The sequence below is a fragment of the Erinaceus europaeus genome, chromosome 3, assembly GCF_950295315.1.
Source record: "Erinaceus europaeus chromosome 3, mEriEur2.1, whole genome shotgun sequence".
Classification (NCBI taxonomy): Eukaryota; Metazoa; Chordata; class Mammalia; order Eulipotyphla; family Erinaceidae; genus Erinaceus; species Erinaceus europaeus.
The window spans coordinates 81,429,960-81,456,214 of record NC_080164.1 but is presented as its reverse complement, the minus strand read 5'-3'; the positions used below and the strand labels follow the sequence as shown (position 1 = coordinate 81,456,214).

The window sequence follows — 26,255 nt, the reverse complement described above, 5'->3', positions numbered from 1 at the left end:
TCTGGTGTAAACATGTTGTCCGTGCTCCGTTTATATTTATACTGACTGTGGCTCAACCACCTTTTTACAGTAAATGTTTGCATTGGGGATTTTTTTTTTTTTGCCTCCAGGGTTATTGCTGGGGCTCAATGCCTGCACCATGAATCCACTGCTCCTTGAGGCCATTATTTTCCTCTTTTGTTGCCCTTGTTGTTGTAGCCTTGTTGTGGTTATTATTGTTGTTGTTGATGTTGTTCATTGTTGGCTAGGACAGAGAGAAATGGAGAGAGGAGGGGAAGACAGAGAGGAGGAGAGAAAGATAGACATCTGCAGACCTGCTTCACCACCTGTGAAGTGACTCCCCTGCAGGTGGGGGGCTCAACCGGAATCCTTGCGCTGGTCCTTCCTTGTGCTTTGCACCATGTGCGCTTAACCCGCTGTGCTACCACCCGACCCCTAGGGAATTTTTTTATTATTATTATTTCTTTATTGGGGGGATTAATGGTTTACAGTCGACAGTGAAGTACAATTGTTTGTACCTGTGTAACATTTCCACATAACAATTCAACCCCCACTAGGTCCTCCTCTGCCATCATGTTCCAGGACCTGAACCCTCTCCCCCACTCCAAAGTCTTTTACTTTGGTGCAGTATACCAATTTATTGGGGGATTTGTCTAGGGAGACTGAAGCCATGCTGTTAAGATCAAAGTGCTGTCTGTGAAAGAGAAGGACTTGAGGGAGTTGAGCGATAGCGCAGCGGGTTAAGTGCACATGGCAGGAAGTGCAAGGGCTGGCTTAAGGATCCCTGTTTGAGCCCCTGGCTCCCCACCTGCAGGGGAGTCGCTTCACAGGCAGTGAAGCAGGTCTGCAGGTGTCTGTCTTTCTCTCCCTCTCTCTGTCTTTCTCACCTCTCTCCATTACTCTCTGTCATATCTAACAACGATGACATCAACAATAATAACTACACAACAATAAAAAAACAAAGGGAAACAAAAAGGGAAATAAATAACTGTAAGCAAAAAGAGAAAGCCTTGAGTTACTCCTTACCCATCTGTGTAAACTGTTATATGTATGTCTTTATATGATAGTATATGTACATGAAATTATGCTACAATCAAATTTGACTGCTCTTGGGTTTCTTCTTTTGCCTAGAATTTCTTTTAATTTATTTTTAAAATAATTTTTATGAGAAAGAGCAGAGGGAGAGAACTGCTGAGCTTTGGTAGCAAGTGGTACTGGGAGTTGAAGCTGGGACATCAGGGGCATATACACGCTGTCCTCTAACAGGTTAAGTTGTCTCCCCAGCCCTGCACAACACATTTACTAATGTAGGGACATTCACAAGCCATTCCTGAGGAAGGAAATGTAGTCTGAAAGTGCTTTAGTGAGTCAATTGTTTGCTGTTCACACACCATTTTCCCATAGAAACAGTGCCTCTGAGAGCAAAGTTCCCAGGCCAGGCTCCAGAAATTCTATGCAGGCTATGAACTGCCATGTGTATCACAACATCACCCTGGGACTCAGCCTCAAGAGTGATGAGGAGGGACACTACTTTAAGCTCCTCCCATGTCTATACGGGCAGTTTTTAAGCTTCTCCTGTGTTCTAGAAGCATATATTCCCTACAACATAAAGTCTAGCCATCAAAACAGAAATTCTTCTTTTTTATCCTAGTCTAATTTTTTCCTAGCTCCTTCCCTGGAGAATGGGAATTGTTTTTTCCTGTCGAGGGAGCCGGTGTCTGAGTAGGAATGGGAACAGGGGCAGGAAAGACATAATAGCCAACAGCAGGGAGGGAAAAAGGATGGTGGGGAGAGGGCTGGAGTGTGACCTTGGCACCAGTGTCACAAGTCCTGTGAGCCATGCTGCCACTGGTAATGAGGAAGGTGGCAGCTAGATTTATGAGGAGAGAAAGGGAAACCCTAGAGGTTGAAGCAGCAGGAAAAGGAAGTGGTGTTGTTTTATGGAGACACCCAGGTTGGTAAATAGACCTGGGGGCCTGCTTCTGTGGTCCTGACAAGACTCTCCATCTCCCTCTCAGTTCAGTGGAGATGTGCCCTGCGGGAGATGATGCTCTTCAAAATACATCTAGGGGTTACAGGCACCAGAAGAAGTCTCAGTCTTCCCCTTTAGTTAGTTAGTTAGTTTGTTTGTTTTTTTCTTTTTTCTAACCAGGGTTATTGCTGGAGCATTAGAGAAGTCAAAGAAAAAGGCTGACTGTTTTCCTTGATGTCTTTCACTTCTACCTGGCCTGCTATTCTTGGGTTAGCTGGCCTGGGGCCACAGCCCTCCAGCCTGTTCTTTTCCCCCATCCCCCCTAATCCCCCTGTGCCTGTCTCCCTGGGAGACTGTTCGTGCCTCTGAAGTACCTGGTTCTGCCTGTGGGCACTGTCAGCTGGCACACCACTCGTCTGGTGCTTAGTCAGAGGGAACACTGCTCAATGAGCCACCCTGGGCCGGGTAGACTCAAGCATGACTCATTCTGGTCCCACCCACCCTCACTGCACCTGACTGCTACACTATAAATACCCCCTCAGATCTGCCTGGTATTCTTCCCAGAAGATGTTGTGAACATCCAGAATCCGTCTGTCGGTCTGCTGCCCAGCAGATGATCTTTGGAATCCTGAAGAGAATTTCTGTCTCAACCATACTTAGCACTGAATGCAGGACCGGGGATTTAAAGTGGTGAAGCAGTTCTGTAGGTGTGTTCGTTCTCTCCCTCTCTCTTTCTCTCAACACTCCAGTCTTGATTTGTCTCTACCCCAAATATATAAATAAATACAATCAAAAAGAAAAAAAATTTAAGAAAAGCCTGTGTGTGAAGAGCCCCAACCCCTTTGGATGGATGTGATTAGAGTAGAGCCTACCCACAGTGTCCAGGATTCTCTACCCTTCAGTTAGGCTCAGCAATAAATTCTTTTCTAGAAAAGGGGAGCCTACTTTGCTCTCCTTTTGAGAGACGAGGGTCCTTTAGACTTGGCGATAATAGCTAAAGGGTCTCTTCCACACTACAGCTTTGAGGTTGCTTTTGTCTTATTAAACAGTACCTTGTACTCTGCCCACTCACGCCCCCCCCCCCTTTTCAGAGAGAGGCAGAGAGAGTGAAAGAGACCACAGCACTGAAACTTCCTTCATGTGCTAGGGGCCAGGCTTGAACCTGGGTCATGCACATAGCAAAGTGAGCTTTTTTGCTGGCCACCCCACTTTTTGTTTCATTTATTTATTTAGGCAGCCAAGGTATTGTTGGATCAGTCCCTACCTGACTCCACTGCTGCTGGATACCATTAAATATTTACTTTAAACAAATCTTTATTAGGGGCGGGTGGAGGCGCACCTGCTCAAGCGCACACATTATAGTGCACAAGGACCTGAGTTCGAGCCCCCAGTCCCCACCTGCAGGGGGAAAGCTTTGCAAGTGGTAAAGCAGGGTTGCAGGTGTCTCTCTGTATCTCTCCCTCTCTGTCACCCCCTTCCCTCTCAATTTCTGGCTGTCTCTATCCAATAAATAAGTAAAGATTACAAAAAAAAATTTTTTTTTAAAATTTTATTAGTGGTTTACAAAATTACAAAATAACGGGTATAATTCTACACCATTCTCACCACCATAGCTCTGTGTCCTCATCCCTCCACTGGAAACTGCAGTAGCTCTCCCAAGATCACAGATATGGGCTGACTATTACTTCTGTAACTATGCGCTCCCGCGTGCGTGCATGTGCACGCACACGCACACACACCTTTTTTTCTATGGCCTTGCCTTCTTTTCCATTTTAAGTTATACCTATACCTATTACCACTTCTGAATGTCTATCCTTTTTTCCTCTTCTCTCTCTGGGTCCTGATGGAATTGAAGTTCAGAGCATTCTGGTAATCTTCCCCTAACATTACATTTATCCCCCTCTGAGAGTATGGACCAAAATCTTTTTTGGGGTGCAGAAGGTGGAAGGTCTGGCTTCTGTAATTGTTCTCTTCTGGACATGGGCACTGGCAGATTGATCCATACCCCCTGCCTGTTTCTGTCTTTCCCTAATGAAAAACTACTTATTTATGGAAGGGAGAGAAAGGGATAAAGAAAGAGAGAGAAAATCAGAGCATCATTCTGGCATATGCAATGCCAGGGCCTCATACTTGGAAATGTAATGCTTTATTCACTGTGCCACCTCCTGGTGGCCAGCCATTATTTTATTTTATTTTATTTTATTTTACTTTTATTTTTATTTATAAAAAGGAAACATTGGGGAGTCGGGCTGTAGCGCAGCGGGCTAAGCGCAGGTGGCGCAAAGCACAAGGACCGGCATAAGGATCCCGGTTCGAACCCCAGCTCCCCACCTGCTGGGGAGTTGCTTCACAGGCGGTGAAGAAGGTCTGCAGGTGTCTATCTTTCTCTCCTCCTCTCTGTCTTCCCCTCCTCTCTCCATTTCTCTCTGTCCTATCCAACAACGACAACAACAATAATAACTATAACAATAAAACAACAAGGGCAACAAAAGGGAATAAATAAATAAATAAATAAATATTTTTAAAAAAAAAAAGGAAACATTGACAAAACCATAGCATAAGAGGGGTGCAACTTCGCACAATTCCCACCACCAGAACTCTGTATCCCATCCCCTCCCCTGATAGATTTCCTGTTCGTTAACCCTCTGGGAGTATGGACCCAAGGTCATTGTGGGATGCAGAAGGTGGAAGGTCTGGCTTCTGTAATTACTTCCCTGCTGAACATGGTCACTGACAGGTCGATCCATACTATCCATACTACAGCCTGTCTCTCTCTTTCCCTAGTGGGGAAGGGCTCTGGGGAAGCGGAGCTCCAGGACACATTGGTGGGGTTGTCTGTCCAGGGAAGTCTGGTCGGCATCATGCTAGCATCTGGAACCTGGTGGTTGAAAAGAGAGTTAACATACAAAGCCAATCAAATTGTTGACCAATCATGGACCTAAGGGCTGGAATAGTGGTGCAGATGAAGAGTTGGGGAGTCCTCCATTTTGTAGATAGCTAGTAGGCGTATTTTAGTAAGTATCTTTCTCTCTCCCTCTCTATTACCTCCTTTCCCTCTCAGTTTCTGGCTGTCTCTATCCAATAAATAAATAAAGATAATTCTAAAAAAAAATCAAAACAAACAAACAAACAAAGAATTTTGGGTCTTACTCTCAGAGGTGGAGAAATGTTAGGGGAGGAAGGCCAGAGGGCTCTGAACTCCAATTCCATCAGGACCCAGAGAGAAAAGAGGAAAAAAGGAAGGACATCTGTGATAGTAGTAGGTATAGAGGGGCCGGGTGGTGGCGCACCTGGTTGAGTGCACATGTTACAATCCATAAGGACCCGGGTTCGAGTCCTGGTCCCCACCTGCAGGGGGAAAGCTTCACAAGTGATGAAGCAGGGCTGTAGGTGTCTCCGTGTTTCTTGGGGCCAAGTGGTGGCACACCTGGTTGAGTGCATATGTTACAATCCATAAGGACCTGGGTTCAAGTCCTGGTCCCCACCTGCAGGGGGAAAGCTTCACAAGTGATGAAGCAGGGCTGTAGGTGTCTCTCTGTCTCAGTCTCTATCTCCCCATCCTTCTCGATTTCTGGCTGTCTCTGTCCAATAAATAAAGATTAAAAAAAAAAAAAAAAGAAGAAGTAAGTATGTAAAATGTGATTGAGGCAGCCAGGAGGTAGTTCAGTGGAAACAGTGCTCTATACAGGCATGAGGCCCTGAGTTTTGTCCCCACATGTGCCAGAGTGATGTTCTGGTTCTCTCTCCTCTTCCCCCCTCCCCACTCTCTCTCTCTTTCTCTCTCTCTCTCCCCCTCAATAATGAATGAATATTCCTTTAGAAAAATGTAGTTCAATACTGAAGCCAAACTTGGGCAGGCAGGCAGTAACACAGAAAGCCAAATTCTGTCACATCAGCTTTTAGGGGAAGAGAAAGACTCATTATTGCCCTGTGTGCATATGAGAGGGGCAGGAAGCCCTGCTCACATCTTCCTGTGTCCTTTGTTTCAGAGGATACTTATACAGGTAGAAAGGGAGGCCTGGAAAGCTAGAAGACAGCTCAGGGCCTGAGGCCTCCTGGATCATGATGCATTTTCTTTGAATTTCCTCCTGAACAAAGACTAACTCTCCCCTTGACACTGATGACCCAGGCTAGCAAGAATAGGCTGGAGGATGTGAGTCTCTGATCTCTGGCCTTTTCCCTTTTGACTTCCATTTTCACATGTGGACTGTGCTTTGCAGAAACATTTTCTTAGTCTTAGGGCACTTGGGTCATCTATAGCAATGCCAGGCCACCCTGCCCCTTTGGGGTTCCAGTTTCACTATTACTGTGCAACTTAATTACTGTCAGGTCAGATAGGCGAGGCATGCTTGCCCTTGACTGCCGAAGCAAGTTAGACTATTGCTTCCTCCTGCTCAGTAGGATGTCTGTGTATTTGTAGATAAAGTGACTGCAGTTGGCTCTGCAAAGTAATTTAGAAGCAGCCAGGATGATTAGCCACATTGACTGCTTACTCAAGGTGAACCTGGGCCTCACCAGATTAACAGTGAGACCAAGTGATAGCTCACCCACTAGAGCACGTACATTACCATGTGTAAAGACTCAGGTTCAAGCCTCTAGTCCCCACCTGCAGAGGAAAGCTTCATAAGTAGTGGAGCAGCGCTGCATGTGCAGTGGTTGATAATTGGAAAACCGTAAAGCAGCCAGGCAGTAGTAGCATGTCTGGTTGAACGCACATGTTACAATGCACAGGGACCCAGGTTTGAGCCCTCAGTCCACACCTGCAGGAGGAAAGCTTTGCAAGTAGTAAAGCAAGGCTGCAGATGTCTTTCTGTCTCTCTCCCTCTCTATCTCCCCTTACCCTCACCATTTCTGACAACCTCACAAAGTCTCTACCAATAAATAAAGATAATAAAAATAAGAAGGCCAGGTGATAGTGCACCTGGTTGAGTGCATGTGTTACAATGCGCAAGGATCCAGGTTCAAGCCCCTGGTCCCCACCTGCATGGGGAAAGCTTCACAAGTGGTAAATCAGTGCTGCAGGTTTCTCCCTGTCTCTATCTCCCCTTTCCTCTCAATTTCTGTCTGTCTCTAGCCAATAAATAAGTAAAGATAATTAAAAATTAAAAAAGAGGGAGTCGGGAGGTGGCACAGCAGGTTAAGCACAAGCAGCGCAAAGTGCAAGGACTGGCGTAAGGATCCCAGTTTGAACCCCTGGCTCCCCACCTGCAGGGGAGTAGCTTCACAGGCAGTGAAGCAGGTCTGCAGGTGTCTGTCTTTCTCTCCCTTTCTCTGTCTTCCCCTCCTCTCTCCATTTCTCTCTGTCCTATCCAACAACAATGACATCAAGATCAACAATAATAACTACAACAATAAAACAACAAGGGTAACAAAAGGGAAAATAAATAAATATTTTAAAAAAGAAAGAAAAGGGAGTCGGGCGGTAGCGCAGTGGGTTAAGTGCATGTGTTGCAAAGCGCAAGGATCGGCATAAGGATCCCGGTTCGAGCCCCTGGCTCCCCACCTGCAGGGGAGTCACTTCACAATCGGTGAAACAGGTCTGCAGGTGTCTATCTGTCTCTCCCCCCTCTCTGTCTTCCCCTCCTCTCTCCATTTCTCTCTGTCCTATCCAACAACAATGACATCAAGAACAACAATAATAACTACAACAATGAAACAGCAAGGGCAACAAAAGGGAATAAATAAGTAAATATTAAAAAAAGAAAGAAAAAGAAAACTGTAAATGTACCTGAGAATAAGTCCTTACCCCACCCTGATCCACTGTGAACTGAGATAGAAGATGTATTAAGTGGTTTAGCTCAGGGCCTGACACTTGGTGATCTCTGACAGAGTTCACTTTACTGGTACATGCTCAAAAGGGAACCCAGTAATACAAGTCTGTTATATCATTGTTTCCCATCCAGGAGGATTAATTCTTTAAATTAATAGTTCTGAAATCAAAGTCACATTGTATATTGGCAAAGAGGCAAGGGCTATCTGTCAGCTGAGACTTTGAGGTCTGGTAGAAACCCACAAGGTACTATAGGGCTCCCAGTTCATGTTCACTCTTGCTCTGCCCGGGGGTGCTGGTACCACAAGCCCAGAGGGACACACATAGATTTGGGGTCCAGCAGCGTTGGATTTGAGAATCAGCTCCATTGTCTACGAGTCAGATTATTTCATCTCTCTGCATTTCTGCTTTCTCTGTCAAAGGAATAATTATAAGTGTCTTCGGTGATGACAAGTTTCAACCCGGGATTATATAGAATTCAGTGAGTCACTGGCCAGTTCCTCCCTTCCACTTCTCATTGGGTGCTACTTCCCCTTCTCTGCTCACTCTGTTAATGTTTTGAGCTGTGTAATGCTTTGCTGTGATTGTCCTGAGTAGGGTAATAGCACCTCTATCCTCTATCACTAGATCCTGAAAAAAGTAGATCCTAAGGCACTTTCCTATTTGTCTGAGCAATAACACACGCGTGCGTGCGCGCGTGCGCACACACACACACACACACACACACACACACACACACACACACACACCTTTGCCCTGTCTCTGCTAATTTGACTATGATCAGTGGGTTTTTTATTTTGTTTTCTTGACACCAAAGTTATAGATAAGAAGGCTCAGTGCTCCTTCCTTCCTTCCTTTTTTCTTTTTGCCACAAGGGTTATTGCTGGGGCTCGGTGCCTGGTGCCTGGACTACGAATCCACTGCTCCTGGAGGGTAGTTTTTCCCTTTTTTTTTTTTAATTTTACTTATTTATTTTCCCATTTGTTGCCCTTGTTGTCTTATTATTGTTGTTGTTATTGATGTCGTTGTTGTTGGATAGGATAGAGAGACATGGAGAGAAGAGGAGGAGAGAAAGATAGACACCTGCAGACCTGCTTCACGACTTGTGAATTGACTCCCCTGCAGGTGGGAAGTCGGGGGCTCCAACCAGGATCCTTACACTAGTCCTTGCACTTTGCGCCACATGTGCTTAACCCACTGCACTACCGCCCGACTCCCTAGTTTTTCACTTTTGTTGCCCTTGTTGTTTTAGTGTTTTTGTGGTTATTATTGTAGTTGTTATTGCTATTGTTGTTGTTAGATAGGACAGAGAGAAATGGAGAGAGGAGGGGAAGACAGAGAGTGTGAGAGAAAGATAGACACCTGCAGACCTGCTTCACCACCTTTAAAGCGACCCCCTGCAAGTAGGGAGCCAGAGGCTGAAACAGATCCTTACACTGGTCTTTGTGCTTTGCGCCATGTGCACTTAACCTGCTGCACTACTGCCCAACTCCCGTGTTATTATTTTTTTAATAGTATTAAAAGTTATTTAGATATTCTCACTTGCTCACACCTCTGGGGTTAAGTGAGCCACTGGCCACAGAAAAGAAGAGTGGGCCCACAGTACTCTCCTTCTGCAGGATGTCTACTCTGTGCCAGTGACAGGCTTCCATGAGGCTGATGACCACTCTATGACAATGGGATGCCCACTGCAACAGAGGAGACACAAAGCCAGTAAATCAGAGTAATCTAAGTAGAGTGCACATGTTACCATGTGTGAAGTCCCAGGTTGCCATCTGCAGGTAAAAGTTTCATGAGTGGTGAAACAGAGGTGCAAGTTGTGTCTCACTCTTTTTGTTTTTTAACCAGGCCCTCATCTGACATAAAGTAGAGTGTTGGTGATAGGTAAGAATGTACTTATAGCTCTGTATATAATATTACGATGAGAAACCATTTCATTTTGAGTAAGCCTGGGCATCAGAGTGCAAGAGAACATAGCTTGTAGTGACAAGTTGGCATAAAAGAAAAACTTGGGGGTCGGGCAGTAGCACAGCAGGTTAAGCGCACGTGGCACAAAGTGCAAGGACCAGCGTTAAGGGTCCCAGTTCGAGCCCCCGGCTCTCCACCTGCAGGGGAGTCACTTCACAGGCGGTGAAGCAGGTCTGTAGGTGTCTGTTTCTCTCCCCTTCTCTGTCTTCCCCTCCTTCTCCATTTCTCTCTGTCCTATCCAACAATGAACAACATCAACAACAACAACAATAATAACCACAACAAGGCTACAACAACAAGGGCAACAAAAGGGAAAAAAAATGGCCTCCAGGAGCAGTGGATTCATGGTGCTGGCACTGAGCCCCAGCAATAACCCTGGAGGCAAAAAAAAAAAAAAGGGAAAGAAAGAAAGAAAAACTTGACTTAACCTAGAATAAATCCTTAAAGCCAGGAGGTAACCCCAGCCAGGCTAGGCTTCTGAGACTCAACCTGGTCATGGGTAAATGGGCAATCGCGATGCTTAGCTTGCTGGTCTCATATGCGAACCAAAGAAAAGAACAAGTACAGTGATTTATAAAATACATAGATAGCACAGGGTCAGCAAAACAACTCACCTGGCTAATGTACACAAGACCCAGGTCTGAGCCTCACCCCCACTGCACCAGGGGAAGCTTCGGTGTGTGGTCTTCTCCTTACACCCCCTTGAAAACAGGAGTATTCAGGAGTGAATACAGTTATTTTTGTTTGTTTTTGTTTTTAATGTTTTGGGTACAACGTAGCAACAACTTTCTTTTTTTGTTGTTATTTGTTTTGCCATCAAGGTTAGTGCTGGGAATCAGTGCCTACATAAGGAATCCACCACTCCTGGTGGCCATTCTCCCCGCCCCTTATTTGATATGACAGAGAAATTTAGAGGGGAAAGGAAGATGTGCACCTGGTTGAATGCACATATTACCATGAGCTTGAGCCCTCAGTTCCCACCTGCAAGGGGGAAGCTTCATGAATGATGGATCAGGGCTATAAGTGTCTTTCTCCCACCTTCCCCTCTCTATTTATTCTTGTTTCCATAAGAAAAGAAAGGAAGGAAGGAAGGAAGGAAGGAAGGGAGGGAGGGAGGGAGGGAGGGAGGGGGGAAGGAAGAGGAAAAATGGCCACTGGGAGTGGTAGAGTCATTATGCAGATACTGAGCCCCAGTGATTACCTCGGTGGCAAAATAAATAAATGAATAGCCAAGGAGGTTGTTTAAGGCCCTAACAGTCACTGTATCCAGCCATTTTAGCCACTCTTAAATCTGAGTCTGTAATATCTTAGTTTAACTCCAGTAAAATTATAATCTTTTTTTTTTTTCCTAAGAAAACACTTTTGAAAGTAGAGCCAGCTGTCACAAAGTGATAAAATTCCAGAAATACTTCAAATCATGTTGGGCTGAATCAAGCCGGGCCCAGAGACTTGGAATGGAGCCTTTTCAGCTTGGCATTGTGCTCATGTAGGGATGGGCTCCTTGTTGACACTTTTCTCTCATTCCTTTTTCATTTGAATTTCCCAAATGTGTTCCCCTCCTCCCCTTATGACAGAATTCATAACAGGAAAGGGTAGTTTATGATGAGTGATGTGGTGGAAAGATATTTTACAAAGGGATTTTTACCCCCACTCATTTCCTCTAAAGTACAGTCCTGATTACTCAGGAAGGCTGAAATCTGAGAAGGGAAGAGCAGTTGGAAGGAAACTAGGAAACTAATTAAGTTTTTCAGGTAGGGAGAGACATAAAGGGTAGGGTGCAGGAGTACGGGGGTGTAAGGGTAAGACCACACACCGAAGCTTCCCCTGGTGCAGTGGGGGTCAGGCTCAGACTTGGGTCTTATGTACAGGGAAGAAGATACATTAGCCAGATGAGCTGTTTTGCAGACCCTGTGCTATGTATTTTAATTAGTGAATTGATGTCTGTGTTGTTACATTTGTTATAGTTTGGTTTTTTTAATATTTTTATTTATTATTGGATAAAGACAGAGAGAAATTGAGAGGGGAGGGGGAGGTCAGATAGAGGGAGAGAGACACCACTTGTGAAGCTTTCCATCTGCAGAAGGGGACCAGAGACTTGAACCTGGGTTCTTGTGCACTGTAATGTGTACACCTAACCATTGCCTGATCCCTGAAGCATCAAATTTCTATACTCATACATAATATACACTCTTCAATATAGAAACATTTACTTTAAAAATAACTTTTGGCTACACAGTTGCAGTGCATTATGATTAAGAAAGTATATTCCTCCATGAGGAAGTATATTCCTCCATGAGGAAGTATATTCCTCGATGAGGATAATTTCTGGAACCATCCATTCCACCCCGGTTCCATGGCTGCCAGTTCTTAGCAACATCGCCCCGCCAGATATTCGTCGGGATGCGGCATCATCTAAGTTCATTTCCCACGTCTACGCTCGACCGGACCTGCCAATATACGCGGATATCTTCACCCACCCTGTTCAATGCTTGACGTCTCGTCACCCAATCTGGTCCCCTACGCCTACACTGAACTTCTCTGTTCCAGTCTCTTGGAAACAGAGCTGGCAGTCAGCTGAGGTAAAGAACAAACACCTCATCACAGACCCCTGCAAGCGTCAACCCGGCTTTGACCTAGCACGTTATGATTGGGCTCTCCTCAATCGCTATCGAACAGGCCATGGCCAATGCACCGCTATGTTCCATTGCTGGGGAGCCAGAGACGACCCGAACTGCCCCTGCGGCTACAGACAGACTATGACCCACATAGTCAACGACTGCCACCTCTCCAGATTCAAAGGAGGTCTCAAAACTTTACATCAGGCTCAACCTGATGCTGTTGACTGGCTACGGAAGAAGGGCAAACGCTAGAAGAAGAAAAAAAGTATTCACTTGGGGCTGGGTGGTGGCACACCTGGTGGAGTGCACATGTTACAGTGCGCAAGGATTCAAGTCCCCGGTCCCCACCCACAGGAGGAAAGCTTCATGAGTGGTGAAGCAGTATTGCAGGTATCTCTGTCTCTGTCTCTCTCTCTCTATCTCCCACTTCCCTCTTGATTTCTGGCTGTCTCTATCCAACAAAGATAATAAAAAATAGGGGGTCTGGCGGTAGTGCAGTGGGTTAAGTGTACATGGCGCAAAGTGCAAGGACTGGCGTGAGGACTCAGGTTCGAGTCCCAGGCTCCCACTTGCAGGAGGATCGCTTCACAAGCAGTGAAGCAGGTCTACAGGTGTCTATCTTTCTGTCCCCTTCTCTGTCTTCCCCTCCTCTCTCCATTTCTCTCTGTCCTGTCCAACAACGACTACATCAATAACAACCATAATAATAACCATAACAACAAGGGCAACAAAAGGAAAAAAATAGCCTCCAGGAGCAGTGAATTAGTGTTGCAGGCACTGCACCCCAGCGGTAACCCTGGAGGCAAAATAATAATAATAAAATTAAAAAATATTTTTTGTTATATATATATATATATATACATACATACATACATATATACACACATACACACACACACACACACACACACATATATATATATATATGTGCCAGTGGCTGGGGAGATGGCTCAGTGGTAGATTATGCATCAGTGAGGCTCTCTCTGTGTCTCCTCATGGTACCACATGAAAACAGCAAGGATAAATCCATGGATGACAGAGCAGTGATTTTGCCTCATGTGTTTGTAAGTGGCTCCTTCTCTCTTTCTCTCTCTACACCTCTGTGTCATTTTAGATGTGGAAACAATTAGGCCAGGAAGACCACTCAGCCTGTGTGAGGCCTGCACTTGAGCAGGGCACAGTGCCCCGCACTGCACTGAATACTCCATACTTGGTCATTACAAAGATGACATTGGATTGATTGGTACAGAATGCTGAAGCTGAAGGTAACGGTGCTATCTAAAATAAGAGGTGAAAGACAACTACCAGGTGGTTTCACTCACATCAGAATAGAGATGACTAAGACAAATAAACTTTCAGAAAAAAAGAAACAGTAACTAAACTGTCTCTTGTACTTTTGAAGAATTATGGTGGTTATTTAGAGGTCTGAGGGAGGGCACAGAACTTTGGTGGAGGGGAACAGTGACTCATACACCATATGTGGGTGTGCAATTATACCCCTCACATCTTAGAATTGTGTAATATGCTGTTAAATCACTAATAAAAGAATAATTTTATGAAATGTATTAAGCTTGGAGCTGGGTGGTGGTGTACCCACTTCAACACACGTTACTGTGCTCAAGAACCTGGATTCAGGCCCTCTCCCCACCCCCCATCTCCACCCACGAGTGGTGAAGCAGTGCTGCCGTTTTCTCTCTTTTTCTCTCCCTCTGTCTCACTACCCCCTAAAACTTCCCTCAGTCCTATCAAATTTAAAGGGGGAAAAAAAAAAGGAAAAAGTGGCCACTGGTAGAAATGGGTTTATCACACAGGTCCCCAACTCCAGCAATAACCCTGGTGGCAAAAAGAAAGTACTAAGCTTATTAAGCTCGTTATTTTTTTTTAACATTTTTAAATATATATTTATTTATTCCCTTTTGTTGCCCTTGTTGTTTTATTGTTGTAGTTATTATTGTTGATGTTGTCGTTGTTGGATAGAACAAAGAGAAGTGGAGGAAGAAAGAAGGGAGGGAGAAAGATAGACACCTGCAGACATGCTTCACCACCTGTGAAGGTGGGGAGCCGAAAGCTCGAACTGGGATCCTTATGCCAATCCTTGTGCTTTGCGCCACGTGCACTTAACCCGCTGCACTACCGCCCTACTCGCAAGCTTGTTATTTTTGAATTTCAAAATGAAGTAAGACTTTGCCTGGCATAAATAACTCCACTTTGGTTAGTCTGCTAGCTGTGATGTGTGTGTGTGTGTGTGTGTGTGTGTGTGTGTGTGTGTGTGTGTGTGTGTGTGTGTATTTTATTTTCCCTTTTGTTGGTCTTGTTTACTGTTGTTATTATCGTTGTTGTTGCCATTGCTGTTGTCATTGTTGGATAGGACAGAGAGAAATGGAGAGAGGAGAGAAAGACAGAGAGGGGAAGAGAAAGATAAGACACCTGCACACCTGCTTCACCACCTGTGAAGCGACTCCTCTGCAGGTGGGGAGCCGGGGGCTCTAACCGGCATCCTTACACCGGCCCTTGCACTTTGTACCACATCCGCTTAACCTGCTGCGCTACCACCCGACTCCCAAAAAGGGATTTTTAAGGGGACCGGGTGGTAGCGCACAGGTTAAGCGCACATGGCACAAAGTTCAAGGACCGGGTAAGAATCCCTGTTCAAGCCCAAGGCTCCCCACCTGCAGGGGGTCGCTTCTCCCCTTTCTGTCTTCTCCTCCTCTCTCCATTTCTCTCTGTCCTATCCAACAACAACAGCAATGGCAACAACAAGGGCAACAAAATGGAGAAAATGGCCTCCAGGAGCAGTGGATTCTTAGTGCAGGCACTGAGCCCCAGCAATAACCTTAGAGGCAAAAAAAAAAAAAAAAAAAAAAAAAAAAGGATTTTAAGGGTGGGGGAGATACTATAAGTGGTTATACAAACAGACTCTAATGCCTGAGGCTCCGGGATCCCAGGTTCAAATCTCCCACCCACCACCATAAGTCAGAGCTGAGCATTGCTCTGGTAATAAATAAATTCTCTATAAAAATGGATTTTAATCATCAAGCTGAATGCTATTTTGATATATACCTTGTACAAAGCACAGAGATTTTAAAGTAGTCATCACTATATAATTCTTTAACCTTTCATGCTACAAAGGGTAAAACTAAAGTTCAAAGTAAAAATTAAACCTAAATTAATATTGAGCTCTGACTATCCTAATAATAAGTCATATTTATCCATGGATAAATGAAATAAATGTGATAGGAAACAGCAACCCAGTTCATCTCATTAAGATATGCCTTGTGAAACTGGGCAGTGACACAGCTTGTAGAGTACACACTTTGCCAAGTGCAAGGACCTGGGTTCAAGCCAGACTGAACTTTCATGTTCAGTCCCTGCACCACCATAAGCCAACTGAGTAGTGCTGTGGAAAGAAAGAAGGAGGGATGGAAGGAAAGGAAAGGAAAGGAAAGGAAAGGAAAAGAGAGAAAGGAAGGAAGGAAGTAAAAGGGTTGTAGAAGTAAGAAAGATTAATACGTATAAAGTTTTTTTTAAAGATATACCTTGTATGTATATCATTAAATAGTAATATATATATATATATAGACATTTCTGCTTTGATCGTTTGTGCTAGTAATCATAACTTTTTTGTACTACCCTTTAAAATATTTTTTTTCTTTCTACCCTTTTAAATAATTTTTTTTCTTTAGATAGAGACAGTGAGGCAAAGAAAAAGTGAAACCAAAGCTTCCTTCAGTGAGCTAGGGGTTTAACATGTCTCCTACTTCCATACAAGATGATGCAATGATAGCTGAGTAGTATTCTATTGTGTATATGTATCACAGGTTGTTTTTTTTTTTAGCTACTCATCTGTTGTTGGGCATTGGGTTGCTTCCAAGTTTTGACAATTACAAATTGTGCTACTCTGAACATAGGTATACACAGATCTGATAGGTGTTTTTGTTCCCTTTGTATAAATCCTTAGGAGAGGAACTGCTGGGTCATAGGGTAGATCTCTTTCTAGTGTTCTGAGAAGTCTCCAGACTGCTTTCCATAAGAGTTAGATCAGTTATGTTCCTAGAAGAAGTACCGGAGAGTCCCTTTTCCCCACATTCTCACAGGTGTAAAGTGGTTACCTTATTGGACGACCACATACCACCTTGCACAAAAATCAGCTCCATCAAAGACAGGGACATTAAGCCAGAAACTATCAAATAGATAGAAATTGGCAAAACACTTTTTGACCTGTACTTCAAAAAACTCTTCAGCAATTCAAATCCAACAGCAAAGAGAACAAAAAATAAAGCAACTGAAACTACATCAAACTGAAAAGCTTTTGCACAGCCAAAGATACCACCACTCTAAAAGAAAGACACCCTACAGTGTGGGAAAAGATCTTTATATAACAGACTTCAGATAAAGGATTAATAAACAAAATTCATAAAGATCTCACTAAACTTAACACCAAAAAAAATCAAACAACCCCATCAGAAAATAGGGTGAGGACATGGACAGAAACTTTACAGAGAAAGAGAGCCAGAGGGTCAACAGACACATGATAAAGTGCTCAAAGTCATTGATTATCAGAGAAATGCAAATAAAACATTTTAATTTTATAGAAAAGTATAGTGGGCTGCTCAGTTAAAGACTTGAGTAGAAATATTATAGTAGAATAAAACTTAGAACAGAATGACATAGAGACAGTTCAAAAAGAGAAATGAATGATACAAATTTTCCAACTCTTAAAAAAAAAAAGAGTATATTTGTTTGTTTTAGGAGGAGAGAGAGAACCAGAGCATCACTTTCATACATGCAACACAGTGCAATGCTAGAGATATAACTCAGCCTGACCCAGGGCTTTAATCACTGCCCCATCTCCTGGGCCACAAGTTTTATTTATTTTATTTATTCAGTTTGCCACCAGCATTATCTATCACTAAGACTTAGTGTCTGCAGGGTGCCACTATGCCCAGAGGCCATTTTTTCCTCACAGAGAATGAAAGATAGAGATGGTAAGAGAGAGGAGCCAGGTGGTGGCACACCTCATTGAGTGCACAAGGACCGGGGTTTGAACCCCTGATCCACACCTGCAGGGGGAAAGCTTTGTGAGTGGTGAAACAGTGTTGCAGGTGTCTCTCTGTCTCTCTCTGTCTCCTCCTACCCTCTCAATTTCTAGCTGTCTCTATCTAGTAAATAAAGATAATAAAAAATTAAAAAAAGAAAAGAGAGAGAGAGAAGGCTGAAGAGAGAGACACTGAAGCACTGCTCCATCTTTCAAGATTTCTCCCTGTCAAGTGATCCCATATGGCGGCCCAGGAGCCAAAACCAAATATTTATTCATGGTAATGTGCATTCTACTGTGTGAGCTATCTGCTGCGTGTGTGTGTGTGTGTGTGTGTGCGTGTGCGTGTGCGTGTGTGTGTGTGTCTGTTTGATTATGGGGTTAGTTCCCATTTAAAATGTTTAAACTTAAAATATGCATGCATATTTATCCTCTGTAAAAATGTTTTTACAGTGAAATGTAGAATTTGTATGTATGTGTATCTTTCTGTTGTTTGTTTTGCTAGAGCGCTGATTGGGGGGATTGAATCTGGGATTTCAGAGCCTCAGATAAGAGAATCTCTTTGCATGATCATTATGCTATCTAGCCTACCCTTATGTGCATATTTCTGAATATGTAACTTTCAGCAGAGTCCTAAAGGTGCTGTTTAATTCAAGCTGATTAAGTGTAGTTACAGATGAAAACACCATGTCTGAGATATAATATTAGGTATAGTCCCAGCTTGCTTAGTGTTTCTTTCTTGCCCCTCATGTAAGCAGTATTGAGAGGCACACGTTTATGTACTTTTCAAAACATTTTAAAATATTATTTATTTATTTATTAGAAAAGTAGGAGACAGAGAGAGAACCAGACATCACTCTGTTACAGGTGCTGCCAGGGATCGAACTTAGGACCTCATGCATGAGAGTCATATTCTTTATCCACTGCACCACCTACCAGACCATTTATGTATTTTTAAAAATCAAAACTGAGGGCTGAGGAGAAAGCCTAATGATTATACAAAATACTTTCATGTCTGAGTCTCCCAATTCCTGGCACCACCGTAAGCCAGAGCTGAGAAGTGCCCCCTCTTACCCACCTTCTATCAAAAAAAGGGGTGGGGGAAGAAAGAAAGAAAGAAAGAAAGAAAGAAAGAAAGAAAGAAAGAAAGAAAGAAAGAGGAAAAGAAAAAGAAAAGAAAGGAAAAGAAAAAAGAAAGAAAAAGAAGAAGGAAGGAAGGAAGGAAGGGAGGAAGGGGTAAAGAAAATATTGAAATATTGGTCCGGGAAGTGGTCCAGTAGATAAAGCTTCGATCTCAAGCATGAGATCATTGGCACTGCATGTTCAAGAGTGATGCTGTGGTTCTCTCAAATAAATAAATGAACAGAACAAGACAAAAGTGAAGAAATGTCCTTTAGGAATGGTGCTACCGTGCAGGTACCAGGACCCAGTGATAGTCCCGGTGGCAAAAATAAATACATCACAATAGAATTCAAAATTATTTAATTTTATTTATTTATTTATTTTTGCCTCCAGGGTTATCACTGGGGCTTGGTGCCAGCACCATGAATCGACTTCTCCTTGTGGCCATTTCCCCCCTTCTCCCCCCGTTTTGTTGCCCTTGTTGTTTTCTATTGTTGTTGTAGTTATTGTTGTTATTGATGTCGTCGTTGGATAGGACAGAGAGAAATGGAGAGAGGAGGGGAAAACAGAGGGGGAGGGAGAAAGATAAGACACCTGCAGACTTGCTTTACCACCTGTGAAGTGACTCCCCTGCAGGTGGGGAGCCGGGGGCTCGAAGTGGGACCCTAACACTAGTCCTTTCGCTTCATGCCACGTCTGCTTAACCTGCTGCGCTACCGCCCTACCCCCCCATTTTTCCCTTTTTTTATTGGGTAGGATAGAGAGAAATTGAGAGAGGAGGGAGGGATTTAGAGATGGAGAGACAAAGATAGACACCTTCACCACTTGTGAAGCAACCCCACTGCAGGAGCCAGGGACTTGAACCGGGATCCTTGTACAGGTCTTCGTGATTTGTACTATGTGTGCTTAACCCAGTGCACCACTGCCCAGTCCCCAGAATCCAAAATTCTTAAAGCAGAGCTCTTAGATCAAAAACACAGGATACCTTTCCTATACTCTCCTCCATAGAATGATCATATTTTATCTTGTGGTTGTTTCATGTTTCCAAGTTACTGTTCCCTTCTTTTTCAGTTTGAAGGAAGGAAGTACTGTGAACATGATTTTCAGATGCTTTTTGCTCCTTGCTGTCATCAGTGTGGTAAGTTCTGGTGCTGAATGCAAAAACGACAAGTAAGTTTCAGAATTGTCATGGGGGGCCCAATAGATGACTCCCCAGGTAGGGAGTCATTGCTCTGCCTTTCTTAGTCTCTGTTCTATCTGAATGAGAAGTAGCTACAAACACATACACTGCCTTATTTAACAATAATAAAATATCAGTGGTTGAAAAAAGTGATTTCTTGCTCATTGTAATCACAAGTGGTGAAGCAGGTCTGCAGGTGTCTTATCTTTCTCTCCCCTTCTGTCTTCCTCTCCTCTCTCCATTTCTCTCTGTCCTATCCAGCAATAACAATAATAACAACAACAAGGGCAATGAAATGGAAAAAATGGCCTCCAGAATCAGTGGGTTCATAGTGCAAGCAAGAAGTCCCAGCAATAACCCTGGAGGCAAATAATAATTAATTAACTAATTAATTAATTAAAACAAAAAGTAAGTAACTCTCCTGGAAAATCTCTAAAGATGGGTGAAATGAAGTGAAATATCCTAAAGTCTGCGGTCTGGGAGGTGGCACAGTGATAAAGCTTTGGACTCTCAAGCATGAGGTCCTGAGTTCGATCCTCAGCAGCACATGTTCCACAGTGATGTCTGGTTCTTTCTCCTCTATATTTCTCAATAATAAATAAATAAAATCTTTTTTAAAAAAATATCCTAAAGTCTTAATCAAAGATGAAATTAAATGCATGCTGGTGATTGAATTTGAAACCTCATACTTGAGAGTCTAACACCTTATCCACTGTGCTACCTCCTGGGCCTTAACCTGAAGGCCAAGCAGTAGATGCCCTGTTGAGCTTTATTACCATTCGAAAGAACCTGTGTTCTAAGCCCCAGCCCCCACCTGCAGGGGCAAAGCTTCATGATCAGTGAGCAGTGATACAGGTGTGTGAGCAGTGATACAGGTGTTCCTCATCTCTTCCTTCCTCTCTCCCATCTCCCTCTCTGTTCTGTCTAATGGGGAGAAAAACAAAAACAAAAAAGGCCACCAGGAGGAATGGATTCATCATGCAGGCATCAAGCCTCAGTGATAAATAATCCTGGTAGCAATAAAAATATAAAATATATCCCTAGCCTCCTTGGTTTTCTCCCTACTTTAACATGCTTTGTGTGTTTCTTTCCCACAGGTGAATTCATCATCGGCCGAGTGATCAAGGCCATGAACAACAGCTGGCATCCTGAGTGCTTCCGCTGTGACCTCTGCCAGGAGGTGCTGGCTGACATTGGATTTGTCAAGAACGCTGGGAGGTAGGAGCTTTCCTTCCCTGATAGGTGCCGTAATGTGTACTGGGAACACTGAACTTTGTGGGATCGGATGGTAACACAGCAGGTTAAGTGCAGGTGGCACAAAGCGCAAGGACAGGCATAAGGATCCTGGTTCGAGCCCCCCAACTCCCTACCTGCAGGGGGGTCACTTCACAAGCAGAGAAGCAAGTCTGTAGGTGTCTGTCTTTCTCTCCCCCTCTCTGTCTCCCATCCTCTCTTGATTTCTCTCTGTCCTATCCAGCAACAACTTCAATGGCAAAAATAACAATAAGGACAACAACAGCCGGGGGTTTGAACTGGGATCTTTGTGCCAGTCCTTGCACTTCATGCCATGTGTGCTTAACCTGGTGCACTACTGCCCAGCCTGAAACTTAACTTTAAAACTGAAGTTTCGTGGTCCGGGAGGTGGCACAGCGATAAAGCTTTGGACTCTCAAGCATAAGGTCCTGAGTTCGATCCCCGGCAGCACACATGCCAGAGTAATGTCTGGTTCTCTCTCTCTCTCTCTCTCTCTCTCTCTCTCTCCTGTCTTTCTCATAAATAAATTTTAAAAAAAAATTTTAAAAAACTGAAGTTTCTTCCTAATAATTAAAAAGAAATGTACTGGGAGCCAGGCTGTAGCGCACCAGGTTAAGCGCAGGTGGTGCCAAGCACAAGGGCCGGCATAAGGATCCTGGTTCGAGCCTCCAGCTCCCCACCTGCAGGGGAGTCGCTTCACAGGCGGTGAAGCAGGTCTGCAGGTGTCTGTCTTTCTCTCCCCCTTTGTCTTCCCCTCTTCTCTCCATTTCTCTCTGTCCTATCCAACAACGATGACATCAGTAACAACAATAACTACAACAATAAAAAACAACAAGGGCAACAAAAGGGAAAATAAATAAATATAAAAAATATTTTTTAAAAAAATGTACTTTTCTACCTTTTCCTCTGTTCCTTCCCCCACCTGGGTCTCTCACATGGCAAAGCAGCAAGATATCAAAGTAAGGTAGGTGTGTATACTTCCTCCCCCACCCCATTTTATTGACAGAGAGACCCAGGCTCAAGCCCAGCCTCCTCCACACTGAAGTAAGCTTTATTTATTTATTTTCCCTTGTGTTGCCCTTGTTGTTTTTTTATTGTTGTTGTAGTTATTATCCCTTCCCTCACTCTTTGTGTGTGTGTGTGGGGGGATCTTCTCTGAGCTCACTTTCACAAATAGATGCAGAAAGAGAGAATCAAAGAGAACACACACTGAAGCTTTTAAAAAAATTTTTTTTAAATATTTATTTGTAAAAGTGAGCTCAGGGTGGTAAAGCCTCACCCCACACCAAGAAAGAAGGTGTTTGGGGAGGTGGGAAGTGCAGTGGAGCCATCAGGTAACCAGAAAGCCCCAGTGATACCCCTGGAGCAATAAAGGAAAAAGAATATACCACCTGCATGAGGGAAGCTTCATGAGCAGTGAAGCAGGTCTGCAAGTGCCTGTCTTTCTCTTTCCCTCTCTGTCTTCCCCTCCTCTCTCCATTTCTCTCTGTCCTATCCAACAACAACGACAGCAATAACAACAACAAGGGCAACAAAAGGGAAAAAATGGCCTCCAGGAGCAAATGGATTCATAGTGCAGGCACTGAGCCCCCCAGCAATAATCCTGGAGACAAAAAATAAAGTTAAATTAAATTTTTTAAAAAATAGAAGTTTCTGGGGTGGCAAAATAACTCACTTGGGTAGTGCACTGCTTTGCCGTGTACACAGTCCAGTTTCAAACCAGGCCCTACTGCATTAGAGGGTGATTTGGTGTTATGGTCTCTTTGACTTTCTCTGCCTCTGTCTAAAAACAAAGTGAAATTGAGTTTCTAAACATCTTTCGGTTGGTTCTGTGCAGGCATCTGTGTCGCCCCTGTCATAACCGTGAGAAAGCCAGAGGCCTTGGGAAGTACATCTGCCAGAAATGCCATGCCATCATTGATGAGCAGCCGCTGATATTCAAGAATGACCCTTACCACCCGGACCACTTCAACTGTGCCAACTGCGGGTACCACAGTGGCCTCTTTATCACATCAGCAGCAGAAACACAAGATCACATCTGTTTCTCTTACTTTCTTCTGAACCGGAATCAGACGCCTTATCCATTAGGCCACTTGGCCCCTGTTTCTCTTACTTTGACAACCCAAACTGCTTCTTTCCAATTTTTAAGATCAAAAATTGTAAACCTATAGACAAGTCCAAAGAGGGGCCAGGTGAGCAGACAGCTCACCCAGTACAGCACATACTGTGCTTCAAAAGCCTGGCTTGAACCCTGGACCACCACATGGTGGAACCCACCTGAAGGAGGAAACGTTACAAACAATGCAGCAATGATGTGTGCAAGAACCCTTTTTGTCTCTGCCTCAGTCTCTCTTTCCCTCCTCCTCTCTTTCACCCTCTTGTCTGGAGGAAAAATATGACTCCCAGGAGCAGTGTAGTCATACAGGCACTGAGCCACACTGAAGGTCCTGACTTTTGTTGACCAAAACAGAGAGAGAAACTAACATAAAAGAATATTTACAAGGGGGCTGGATGATGGTATACCTGGTTGAGCTCACATGTTGAAATGTGCAAGGATCTCAGTTCAAGTCCCTGATCCTCACCTGCATGAAGAAAGCTTTGCAAGTGGTGAAGCAGTACTGCAGGTGTCTCTCTTTCTCTCTCCTTCTCTATGACGCCTTCCCTCTTGATTTTTCTCTGTCTCTATTCAATAAATAAATAAAGATAGTAAAAAAAAAATTAAAGAAAAAAAGAATATTTACAAGGACCTAGATGGGGGATTAGAGTGTTATGCAGAAAACTGAGAAATATTACACATGTACCAACTACTGTAATTTACTGTCAACTGTAAACCATTATTTTAGGGGCTCAGCCATGGAACACACCTGGCTGAGTGCACATATAACCATGCGCAAGCCCCCAGTCCTCAACTGCATGGGGAAAGCTTTGCAGGGAGATATATATATATATATCTTTCTCCCTCTCTACCTCCCTCTTCCCACTTGATATCTGTCTCTTCTCTCTTTTTTTTTTAAATCTTTATTTACTGGGAGTCAGGCAGTAGCACAGTGGGTTAAGCACAGGTGGCACAAAGCACAAGGACCCACGTTAAGGATCCCGGTTCGAGCCCCCGGCTCCCCACCTGTAGGGGAGTCACTTCACAGACGGTGAAGCAGATGTGCAAGTGTCTATCTCTCCCCCTCTCTGTCTTCCCCTCCTCTCTCCATTTCTCTCTGTCCTATCCAACAACAGTGATATCAGTAACTACAACAATAAAATGACATCAATAACTACAACAATAAAACAAGGGCAACAAAAGGGAATAAATAAAATAAAATAAATTTTTATTTACTTATTTTTGGGTAGAGAAAGAAAATGAGGGGGGTAGATTAAGAGGGAGGAGAGACAGAGACAGCTACAGCCCTGTTTTGCATTTGTGAAGCTTCCCCCCATAGATGGGGACTGGGAGCTTGAACCCAGGTCTTTGTGCACTGTAGTGTATATGCTCAACCAGGTGTGCTACCAACCGGCCTCTTGATTCCTATCTCTATCTAACAAATAATGACCAAAAAAAAAAAATCTTAAAAATGAAGAAAGAATATTTACACACCTTTCATTTAGTTTCATTAACACTTAGCACACTGGATTGTGTGTCTAGCACATTCTCCCCTCCATGTGTGTTGTGTGTGTGTGTAGATCACGTGTACCTTTTAATATTCAGCCCAATTTTTCAGCTCTCTTTTCCCAATACAGGATACTTCTCCCCAAAAAACTTTTAAGTCTTATCTTTCTATGTAAATAGTCATTTCAGTTGCAGTAATTTATCTTTAAAAATTCTTTAAGTTATTTTGGGGGCTGGGCAGTGGCATCCCCCAGTTAAGCAAACATATCACTGTGCACAGATACCCAGGTTCAAGCCCCCACTCCCCACACACGGAGGTAATCTTCATGAGTGGTAAAGCAGGTCTGCAAGTGTCTGTCTTTTTCTCTCCTCTACCTTCCCTCCCCTTTCATTTTTCTCTGTCCTGTTAAATAAAATAGGAAAAAATAACCACTGAGAGTGATGGATTCATACTGCCAGCACTGAGCCCCTTCCTACAGCAACCCTAGTTGCAGTTAAATAAACTTTTTATTTAATTTGGTGACTTTACGTCTAAAAAGATGTTTTCTTCCATACTTCATAATATATAATATATTATACTATGATGTTTGAAATTACTCTCTAATATAAACATTTAATGGAAGGGGCCAGGTGGTAGCGCAGTGGGTTAAGCACACATGGCGCAAAGTGCAAGGACCAGCGTAAGGATTGTAGTTTGAGCCCCAGGCTCCTCACCTGTGTATGTAGAGGGGTTGCTTCACAAGTGGTGAAGCAGATCTGCAGGTGTCTATCTTTCTTTCTCCCTTTCTGTCTCCCCTCCTCTCTCGATTTCTCTCTATCCTATCTGGCAACAATAATAGCAATAACAACAATAACAAGGGCAACAAAATGGAAAAATGGCCTCTAAGAGCAGTGGATTCATAGTGCAGGCACCAAGCCCCAGCAATAACCCTGGAGGCAAAAAAGAAGCAACAACAACAAAAATTCAATGGAAAAAGATACTTTGTTATAGTCAGTATGAACTCATATGCTTAATTATATATAGAGAGAAGAGATATGATGGTTAAAGATTAAGAAAGCTGCCTCATGCCTTAGGCTCTAAAGTCCTACATTCAACCCCAAGCAACACCTTGAACCAGAGCAGTATTCTGGTTAAAAAAATATAGAGAGCTAGTGAGAAAGAGAGAGAGGTCAAGAAAATAGCTTCATGGTGAATATATAGCCAATTCATCTTTTTTGTGATTATTATTTCTATCTCACCTCATGTTCTTACTTTTTCTCCCTTAGGTGGGATTTTCTGTTCATTTTGCATCAGTACTTCTAAAGAATCATTTGGCTTAGGTGGTGACTTGACTTGACTTGACTTGGTAGAGTACACATGTTAACACATGAAAGAACCCAGGTTCAAGTCTCTATTCCCACCTATAAGGGGAAAACTTCATGAATAGTAGAGTAGTGCTGTATATGTCTCTTCTCTCTGTCTGTCTATCTCTTTCTGACTCTCAGCCTCTATCTGAAGAAAACAAAAGCTTCTGGGAACAGTGAAGTCATGCAGGCACCAAGCCCCAGTGATAGCCTTGCTGCCCCCACCCCCCAATAATTATTTGAAACAGATGAAAGTCAGACAAGTCCATTTGACCAGTTGAAGCCATCTGTGGCTCAATATTTATTGCCTCAAGAGACTGAAAATCATAGCCCTTAGGACTTGGAAGAAAATTCTGGTCGTTTTATGTGTTTCTTTTCTATCCCGAATCTG

At 43.6% G+C, this 26,255-nt stretch overlaps 1 protein-coding gene across 7 annotated transcripts in view; it reads left to right on the top strand.

Annotated features, from left to right (window-relative positions):
- The window catches only part of LIMS1 (LIM zinc finger domain containing 1), a 165,452-nt gene that overhangs the window by 123,000 nt on the left and 16,197 nt on the right, over positions 1-26,255 (top strand). For all 7 annotated transcript variants that reach the window (XM_060187601.1, XM_060187598.1, XM_060187600.1 and 4 more), the window contains 3 exons: positions 19,557-19,623; positions 20,763-20,883; positions 22,757-22,906. In XM_060187601.1, coding sequence (XP_060043584.1) covers positions 19,557-19,623; positions 20,763-20,883; positions 22,757-22,906 — 338 coding nt within the window. The remainder of the gene's footprint in view (positions 1-19,556; positions 19,624-20,762; positions 20,884-22,756; positions 22,907-26,255) is intronic.